General features: G+C 41.1%; 1 protein-coding gene across 2 annotated transcripts in view; it reads left to right on the top strand.

Annotated features, from left to right (window-relative positions):
- Window positions 1–729: 729 nt before the first annotated feature.
- The window catches only part of LOC118745614 (protein BCL9 homolog), a 94,184-nt gene continuing 84,153 nt past the window's right edge, over window positions 730–10,760 (top strand). The window contains exons 1-2 of one of the 2 annotated variants that reach the window (XM_036479129.1): window positions 984–1,075; window positions 1,143–1,384. In XM_036479129.1, coding sequence (XP_036335022.1) covers window positions 1,252–1,384 — 133 coding nt within the window. In that variant the 5' untranslated portion in view covers window positions 984–1,075; window positions 1,143–1,251. Of the gene's footprint in view, window positions 1,385–10,760 lie in introns of both variants that reach the window. The other variant, XM_036479128.1, reaches the window with a different exon arrangement.

Below are 10,760 nucleotides of genomic sequence, written 5' to 3'. Positions count from 1 at the left end.
GTTGCAAATGAAAAGAAAAAGAGGGAAAAGCATTTTGGTTTTGTTTTTGTGTAGCAGAACTGTAATCAGAGGATGTAAGAAATGTCAACGAAAACACTAACAGCCGGTGTGAACAGCCTTCAGTCCACAATCCCAAAACAAGTTTTCAAAGTGTTTTCGTTGTCGGTCAGAACATGGTATAAGGCATCACTCTAATGAGTACTTGTACTCAAAAGACTGAAAGTATCAATACCACTCAGTATCGGCAAAGTATCGAGTACTTACTTGAATTGTTTTCATCTTCTCTTTCGAGAGATACTTCCCTTTTTTGTTTTAAAAGGTCGTATGATTACGTGTTATCATGGTTCAAAACATTGTATGTCAAAAATCAAATAAAAATCCAATAAGGTTACAGGTATAGAAAACGTATATATTTAAGTTATTTAGTAAGAATACAATATAATTATTAATTAAGGAACAAGGAACAGTATTGGTTATAATTTTTTCAGTTGGTTTGGTGTTTGACTGAGCTTCTCTTCCAATTTGTAGTCTGTGTCTTAATGTAATGGAGGGACCTACAGTTTTGAGCCCCGTCTGACCGGTAAATGAATTTTGTGAGAATAACTCAACGTTTTAAGCGCACTAGTCATGTGAAGATTTTTTTTCATAGGCATGGGAATAGAACTGTTGGTGTGCTTTAATAAAAAAATAGAAAATATGTGCACTACTTCAATTATATTTATTATGTGTATTTGTATAATTAATAGCGCGTCCCAACAAACTGCATCGATAAGCACGTGGCCTGGCAATATTAATGCCAATGAAAGGATTATATATTCAGCTATGAGCACAGCATTAAAAGCAGCATCGAAACTACCCGTAAGTGAAGCAAAAACATTGGAAAAATTTGACGTAATATCACCTTTAGTTGAGACTTCGTCTAGTACAGCAACAGTTGTGTCGACTACGGCGCAGGTTTCATCAAAATCTTCATCGCCATTCAATGCCGTGATCTTTGAAGAATCTTCAAAGCTCTCACCACTTTCTGAAGAAATCTTCTCACCGTCAGAAATTGCTACTGCTACTAATTGTGCAGGTAGTACTATTGTTGGCGATTCGATTACGAAACAATTAATAAAGTCGCCCATTTCATCTGGAGCTAGATCACCTATAGGGCGACATTTGCTTCCGTTTCTGAATGAAACATATCACAACAACAATAAGCAACAGATCCAAAAAAGGAACACTAATCTGAAGAATCGTTGTGAGAATATGCTATCAATGTCAGGCAATAATAATCAACAACTACCTGCGGCAAATACTGCTGGGCGGACCGGGTCCTCACCAACCAACAGTATTAAAAATATCAAATGTGAGCCGTATTCAACACTATCTCCGCTAAATGGTAAGTTTTGCTTGTTTAAGAAAAGTGAAAGTATTTTAACCTGTATTTGCATAAGGAGAATCTATTAAAATGTTAGGCATAATTAGGACAACTACCACACTATCTCAAAATAATGACTGTACTGAAAAGGCTGCGCATTATGCACCGCATATAACTTCACCTCTTTTATTTGTTTTGGAATGAAAATACTTTCCGCTAAATTTTGCGTTTTTTTATCTTAGATGCGTATATACCTCTTGGTCTCAGTGTATACCTCTTTATAAATCTGTCTATGCATCGTAAGGAACGTGTGCTCAATACCTGGTTATCACTACCACACAGTTAAACAGCATTATCGACATTTTCGACATCATGCATATAACATGTTATCGATAAGTGGTCGTTGTATTTAACCGGAGCTTTTACCTCCGGTTTGTGTAAATGGACCCAAGATAAAAAAGCAAAATCGACAAAAATTTGCGGATAGTATTTCCATTCCAAAACCAGTATTCATCGCCCCGTATCGATGGCCCAAGCTAATTTATCTCAACTCGTCGATAGCCGTTATCTATCCTATTTTAAGCAGTTAAGCGATTACTTGAATCCAAAGTTGAACGAGAGTTGGCTGCCGACCAACTTCATTGAAAGCGATTTGTTGAAAGGCCGTTAGCACTATTCAACTCTCGCATTGAACAACAAGTTGAACAATGCAAATGCTGCTTTAGGTCGGTGTTATGCAAAAATTTTGTTTGGCAACTGCATACAATTGTTGTTGCAGCAAACATGGATAGAGATTCATCTGCCTCGGGAGACACGAACAACAATAGCCCAACTTTGCTCTGGCTACTGCAGCAGGTTAAACTCATACCTGAGCAGACTGCATGCGGATGTGCCAAATGAGGGTCCGGCATGCGGAGAGACCCCACATAACTAGAAACATCTCTTCGCATGCCCGGAAAACCCGACAACCCTAACGGCAACCTGTGGACCGACCCGGTAGAGGCTGCACGCTTCCTAGGGCTGCTGTTAGTGAAACTTGACGACAACGACTGAGATATCAACCGATCTGGGCGGGGTTGTTGTAGCCGCTACAACAACAACAACAACAGATCGAGTTTGGCGACTTACAACAGCCGGTTCTACCCGACCAAGAGCTGTTGTTTCGGCGATCTAACTCAAATATCTCAAGCGACGCTCGTCCATAGGGCTACATCTGCTACGTACTCTTCTGCTCAGGGCTGGCATCGAGCCAAACCCTGGGCCAGAAACTTACACCTGCTGCATGTTCCAGAGACGACTACACCACAGCTCCCCCTCAGTTGTTGTTGTTGTAGCAGCATACAAATTCCCCAAAGACTTTTTGGGGAGTGTTGCTGGAGTGACAGTCCTTGGCCAGATATAAATCTGGGTCGTTCCGGTTACGTAGACCCGACTGTCGTGGGAACGGCTCCACCTCTGTCAAGTGTAATGCTTGCAACGGGTGGAGCCTCCTCAGAGTCTTCTCGTGCCTACGGACTCACCGGCAGTGGATCACACAACCGACACATCCGCACCACCACCCATACGCCGCCGCCAACAACTCCAGGTTCCTCCCACAATCTGGACGAAGTGTCAGAGCAGGATATTCCGTAACGTGACATCAGTCAAGTGCAATACCTGCCTTGGCTGGTGCCACTTTAGGGCATGTTCAGGTCTGCGCACCACGCGAGCTTGGACGAGGAACTTTGAGGGCCCGTGTTGCGCTGCACGGTCGAAAACCCCAATTTAATTTTTAAAATTTCTTCTTTTTCTCATTTGGGGCGCAATTTCCTGCTAAGAGCACTGTGGTTTTGGATACCACTGGATGCACTTTTCGTCATTTCATTTATCAACACACCCGTCCTCTTTCCCACATGTGATACATCTCTTTTTAGCTTTGCAGGCTAGTCTCGTGTGCCCCAGCCTACCACAGTTATAGCACTGTCTTATTTCTGGGAAAGTAGTGTAGAATTTAGCTATGAATATGTTTATCGATTCTGGAACTTTATTGCCTTTGAATCCTATTTTTACAGTAAAAGTTGGAAGAAGTTTTTCCCAATCGTTTGGGTCCCGTCTTTTAAGCCTCGTGACCGAGGTCCTGGAATGTCCGAATGTATGTTTTCTTTGATTTCTGCGTCAGTAAATTCGACAGCAATTCGCCGCACCACTCTGAAGGTCTCGACAAAGCGGCGCGGGATAAAAGAGAATATTTTAGCATTTACAAATTCGCCATTTTTGAGACATTTGTTAGCAGATGGGCCATTATCAAAAGATACCTTGTAAAGGGATTTGCCTATAGCTTAAATATTCAGTTTCCTAATTTTTCCAAAGAGAAACAGTCCATTTTTAACCGACTTCCAAAAAAGGAGGAGGTTATCAGTTCGTCGGAATATTATTATTTTTTTTTTCGATGTATGTTACCGCATAACTTTGGACCACGTCAAACGATTTCGATAATTCTTTTTGCATCGGAAAGGTAGTGTCTCAGAGGTGGTCCCATACTAATCTGGTTGAGATCCGATCAGTGGATCATTAGCTATATATATATATATTTTTTTTTTTATATGGGAGTTGAAGTCGGTTTTTTTTTTGCTAAAAATTACTTGTTGGTTTTATTATTTTCAAACAGGGTTCGAAAATTCTCACTCACGTTCTCTCACGATCTCGATCAAGAATATTCCACAATTATTTTTGCATTCTTTTATCGCGAGTGAAAAATGCAAACAAATTTATCATCTCTCATATTCGGAATGCGATCGACAAAAAAATGTCCGCTGCTTTTCATTCGCGATCGAAAAAAGCAAAGAAATTTCCTCACTCGAATATAAGAAGTGCGAGCAATGCCGATGTCGGCCTCTCATAAATGAGAAAAACGACGCAAGTAATCCATTCGCGGTCACTCACAACAGCTTATCGCGATAAACTTATCGCAAAAATTTTTCAGCGACGTTGTATGGGAGATATTTTTCGCGTTTGTTTTGGTTATGCGCTTTGTTATGCATACAGCATACATACATATATACATATCGTCACTAGACACGAATAAAGGCGCGAGCTCAAAAGTTGACGGCGAAAAAGACGCATACAAAATTTCAGGGTCAAAGACTATGAGACAAACATACTTCGCCAAAGTTTTTTATAAGCATCTTTTTTCGCGAAAGACTAGCGCGCCTTTATTCGTGTGTAGTGACGATATGTATATGTAAGTAATGCAAGCAAATGCTTTTCGGTTGGAACGAATGTAGGAATATGCACAAATATATGAATTAAATTACATACATACATACGTGTAGTTTAAGTATATTCCAAGCGTACACTTTTCAGTATAATGGTGTATCTGCATGTTATTTTATTATAATGATTGCGTTCATTTATTATCTATATATATAAAATAATAGCCGTTTTCATTGTTCGGAGTTAACTCAAAAACTACTGCATAGATTTCGGTCAAATCTACAGAGGTTATACCTTGCATATATGGTCCTATTATAGGCTACCAGAAAACTCAGTAGGTGGCGCTGGGGTCGAGTTATTTATGAACCGATTTCTTTTAAATTCAAAATGGTAGCTACTCGCATAATGGCAAACACGTTTACCAAACAAGTTTGTCTCTTACGCCGACGATTGCTCGATCATGGCGACTGGGTATGGAATTGATGACCTGTGTTCGAAAGTAAACGGATATCTCTCCGAACTTTCTCGCTTCTTCACTGCAAAGTGTCTAGCCCTCTCCCCTACGAAATCCTCTGCGACCCTTTTCACAACCTGGCCGAAGGAGGTCAGGCTACCGCTAGGAATTCACGTCGATGACACACCAATTCCGACGGTGAATAATCCAAAAATTTTCGTAGTAACATTCGACAGCCTGCTCTCCTTCTCTGCGCACGCAACCGCTATTGTCAATAAAGTACAGAGCCGCAACAAAGTCCTCACGTCGCTAGCCGGCAGAGTCTACATAACTCGAGACTGAGTCCCTGTGAATGCCGTTCAGGGCCTGTCGGTAAGCTGTCGGGTCCAGAGGTTGCTTAATGAACCTCTGGACTTCGTCCGTCAGTTCATATAGATGCCTCCTGACGTGCCTGGGCAGGACCCAAATTTTTCAGCATCAGCATGCATATTCCATCGGGACCCATGGCTTTGGAGGCTTTCGCCTTCCCGATGGCCACCTGAACTTCACCGCAAGTGAAAGCAAGGGGGCACTGGTTGTTGGCAGTTTGTGCAGCCTTCTGGTCACTCGACGCTTGGTTTTGTCCACCGGAGGATGCAGTATGAACTGCCGGCTAAAATAGCTCGCGCATCGTTCCGGGTCCGACGAAGCATGGTCGCCGAAGGTAATTTTGACTCTGTCGTCGTGCTTCGTCGGATTGGACAGTGACCTCACGGTTGACCAAAGCTTGCTCACACTAGAGGTGAAATTACAGGTCTTCAGATGCTCCTCCCACTTCTTCCGCTTATGTACGTTTACTAGTTGCCGAACCTCCGCGTTGAGATCCCTGATACGGGGATCTCCGGGATCGGCCTGACGAAGGCTATGTTGTTGTTGTTGTTGTAACAGCATACAAATTCCCAAAAGAGATTTTGGGAAGTGTTGCTATCACGCTCATCGGCTAGAACAGCCGCTTCGGCAGGGTAGTTTGGACGTAGGTCCGTTATACATCCTGCCGGTATGAAGCGAGCTGCAGCCGCAGTGACAGCCCTGCGGAACTCAGTAAACTCCGCGTAACCTTTCCAATCAGCTTTAGAGAAGTTGATATAGGTCCGGTGTTTAGCGGAGGCAAAGTCGGTTGGTTTATCGATCGAGAGGACTTTGGGCAGATGGTCTGATGCTAAAGTCAGCATATTTCGCCATGTTATGCTGTTTATCAGACCAGCGCTGACTATGGTGATGTCTGGCGAGCTGCTGCAGTTACCCATAATCCTGCTGGGTGCGTCGTCGTTCATTGTGCAGAATGTCGAATCGTCTATCTGCTCATCCAAGTCTGTTCCCCTACGATCGTTTGACGGGCTTGAGTGCCAAAGATCGTGGTGCGCATTAAAGTCACCTACTACCATACGGTTTTCACCTTTGAGGAGGGCACCTATATCAGGGTGATATCCTGCCGGCAGCAGGTGACAGGGTGTATGTATATGTTAAATATTTCGAGCTCAACATCGTCTGACCGGATAGCAATGCCCTGACATTCTAGGGTGGTATCCCTGCGGTCGATGTCTGCTTCGATAAGACGATACTGCACGGTGTGGTGCGTGATGAACGCTAAGCCACCACCATTATCTCGCTCGCGATCTCAACGGTGCACGTTGTACCCGGCACAATTCAACAAAGTTGAATTGCTGTGCAACGTCGTCTCTTGGGCCGCAGCTATCGATATACCATGCCGACACATGAAGACGGTTATCTCCTCAATCTTGCTCTGTAGCCCGTTGCAGTTAAATTGAAGGAGCTTCATGTGGTTCGGAAGACGTGTCGTGATGTGGGGTGTAAGGAATGTGTGTGTTCTTACTGCCGTTGGCTGTTGTTTGCGAAAAAAGTATTTTATTGTTAATTTTCCACAGGTTTTACTTTAGTTGTATTAATTAGTTTTTAAATTTTAATCTTTATTTACATTTGCCAGCAGTGTAAACTTTGAGAGAAAAGTTCATTTGACACGCAGGTCTTCGTCAGTTAATTTAATCTATATCTTCTGTAACCATAGGCTAATTTTCTTCGTTTTTAGTCACTTATATTCCCCCTTTTGTCCAACATAAGGCCTCATCTCAAAAATCGAATAGACTCGGAACTGGTGACTAGGACGGCCATTCATTCGACCAACCTTATACAGTTTTTTCTTTTTTTTTGTATTTTTATTATACAAAGCCTAAAACGATTTGCGTGCCAAATGAACATTTCTCTCAAAATTTAAACTGCTGGCAAATGTGAATAAGAATTAGAATTTAAAAATCATTTAATGCAACTAAAGTAAAATCTGTGGAAAATTAACAACAAAATACTTTTTTCGCAAAGTCCCTTTATTTCTCAAAAAAAAAAAAAACTGGTGTAACAGTTATTCGTCGCCACGGTGTACATTTCCTATAATAAATTTTATTTCCACATTTGAAGTATAATTGATAAATAACTTCGAAATTGATTTCAGAGTTAACCATATTCTCAAATACAGATCAAACGCCCCTTTTTGTTGAGAAAGCTGTAATTTTCAAATCAATATGAAATCATTTTCAAACGTTTGACATTTGAGAAAGGCTTCGATTTCAAATAATTCTCAAATGTATATCAAACCTAATTGTTTGCTGGGGTGTTCGAGTGTGGGTGTTAGTGTTGTGCTTCTGGGGCGAGTGGCGGTTTGCGTGGAGGCGGTCCGATTCGCACAGCATGGGGCCACAAACGACGTGGTCCTCTGCCGGTCGGTTCGTAGGCCCGAGCAGGTGCGGAAAGGACCACCCGCTGGGTTTGACTCTATGCCAGCCTCTGCTGACGTAAACGGGGTTTGATCGCCGAAACCGCAGCCCTTGGTAGGGTAAAACCCGGGTCATTCCGGTACGTTGAGCCGGCTGTCGTGCCAATGTACAATTGTGGGGTTCTTCAGGCCGCCGATTATAATTTTAAAATTTCAAAATGGATCCATATACCATTTATCACGGGAAAGTTAAAATCGAAAGTACGTACGTGACGTATGAGTAGCATTCTTATAACTCATGATGAAAAATAGTCAAGCTGCCAATACCCAGAAGATAATTTAGGTAGGCCTTCTTAAGTGAAGCCATCCTAAGAGGCGTACCCAAGAAAGGATCAAAAAATACTTCCTTGCGTGCCTTCTAGAAGGGCTTATCCATTTGCAATTTACGCGAATACATAAATTTATATTATCTAACAGTACAAATGAATTCCAATAAAAATTTTAAGTTACAATAACACATATTTGATATAAACCTTAAGCAAATACTTCAAAGATGTATGATTTTTATAAATTAAAGAAGCAACTTTAAAGAACTCCTCCAAAAGTTCTTCTGAAGTACGTCCTATAAAAGCCCTTATGGAAGGCCTTCTGTGGGTAGCGAAAGGGGAAGCCCTTCAATTTGTGCCACTCCATACAAAAATAAAGGAGAAAGGAATGTAGAGTGGAAGGCCTCTTGATTCTCAGGAAGGCCTTTCGGAAGTGCTTTCAACTCCTGAAATTATCTACTGGGTAGATAAGCGCATCAAGTACGAAAATAAAGTTTTTTTTTATGGCGGGTTCAGGAATTATACGGAACCTATTTTTATGTTGTAGTCGACCGTAGCTACAACCTATACTAGGTTAAGGTAAATTAACCACTGCTTAACACACTCCACGATTTTCGTCTAAAACTCTTGATACTTTTTATCCCTATCACTTTCTTCCTCTCTATCTTTGTCTCTATCGCTTTTAATGTTTATCTTTATGTTTATCTTCACCTTCATGTTCATGTTCAAGTTCATGTTCATGTTCATGTTCAAGTTCATCTTCATTTTCATCTTCATATTCACCTTCGTTTATATTTAGGTTTCTTTCCTTTTATTCTAATCTTTGCCTTTATACCTTTCTTCTTCTACATATTCAACTTTACCTTCTTCCTTGCATGAATCTTAAAGTTCATTAAGTTGATTCCTAAACTGCCGCTTAGCAGATTTCTTTAATTCAGTATCAATATTCAATCAAAAATCAAATGAAACTACCTTCTTTTTTGTATCATGCGAATTACATTTTGGTAGAATTTTGTAATGGTTTGACTTTAACGTTGTTTTTCCAAATCCAAAAAATTACCGTCGCACGTTTAATAATATAGAGAATTATTTCAAAATGAACTTTTTTGGAGATTTCATCATACAATTTATAAGTTTAAAAATCGTGCTTTTGGCAAAAAGAGCAAAAAGAAGTTAATGGATCTCAGTGTGTATTATCAGAACGTCCGAGGTCTACGCACCAAGCTCAGAAACTTCCTAGCCGCATCTTCAATTAGCCAACACGATGTCATTTGCATTACAGAATCTTGGCTGCACCCCTCTATACATGGTGGTGAAATATTAGATTCTACTTATACTATTTATCGTAAAGATCGCAATTCTTTGTTAAGCGGATATGAGCGTGGCGGAGGTGTATTCATAGCTATTAAACGTTATATTGAAGCTGAAGTTATTCCATTAGTTGACGACGGCATTGAGCAAATATTTGTTAGAGTTAAGGGTAATAACTGGGATACTATTATCGGCTGCGTTTACTTACCCCCGCACACCTCCTATGAAACTTACGTAACTCATTCGTCAACCATTTCATTTATTACTGATAAATTTCGAAATGCAAAACTTTTGGTTGTGGGCGACTTCAACTTGCCTAGTAGCTCACCTAGTAATAACTGCACGAATCTACTTTATGACTGCTATTCTTCGTCCGGCTGCAAGCAGTGTAATTGCATTCTTAATGCACAAAACAATACACTGGACCTCTGCTTCAGTGATATCGACATATCGCCTAATATCACTCCTGCTGTCGTTCCAGAGGATAAGTACTATCCTGCTCTGGCGGTTGAGCTTGATTTCAAACCCAGCCTAACTCCAGATGCATCGCCGATCTATGTTTTCAAAAAAGCAAACTATATAAATTTGAACGCATTCTTCATGAGGACAAACTGGGTGGATCTATACAAACAAGAAACAGTTGACGATAAACTTGACTGGCTTTATCACAAAATCTACGAAGGTGTCTCCCAGTTTGTTCCGGTGTACTCCAACAAGTCGAGAAATTTCCCTTCCTGGTTTTCTAAAGAACTGGTAGAGAAAGTGAAACTCAAAAGGCGGCACGCACACTCTATAAGAAACGAAAAACAATGCTAAATTATAAACGTTTTAGTAACCTTAGGCTGGAATGCAAGAAGCTAAGTACCGAGTGCTATAGAAGTTATATCGATAGAGTAGAAAACTCACTGCAGTCCAACACCAAGGCGTTCTGGAATTTTATCAAAAACAAAAAACGTAGCAATAGCAAGGTACCATCGACCATGGTGTGGGGCAATCAATCAGCTAATACTGGAACCGAAATCAGCGATCTTTTCGCGACATACTTTCAAAGCACATACGCACCAATCGCCCAAAACACCACTCCTTATCTGAATCTTACTGAACAGAGTGCTTGCATAAGTGACTTTGAGGTGACTTACGATGATGTATTTAAACAGCTGAGCACATTAGACCCCAATAAAGGCGCTGGACCTGATGGACTGCCCAACATTTTCCTGAAAAACTGCGCTGTGGGACTTTGCGAGCCTTTGACGCACATCTTTAGCGAATCTCTTCGACATGGTGTTTTCCCTTTGTACTGGAAACTGTCATATATTAGCCCCATCCATAAGGATGGACCAAGATCATCAG

This window comes from Rhagoletis pomonella, unplaced genomic scaffold (genome assembly GCF_013731165.1).
Source record: "Rhagoletis pomonella isolate Grant_MI unplaced genomic scaffold, Rhpom_1.0 Rhpom_scaffold_00009, whole genome shotgun sequence".
Lineage (NCBI taxonomy): Eukaryota > Metazoa > Arthropoda > Insecta > Diptera > Tephritidae > Rhagoletis > Rhagoletis pomonella.
The sequence above is the reverse complement of the archived record's forward strand: the minus strand, read 5'-3'. Positions and strand labels throughout refer to the sequence as shown.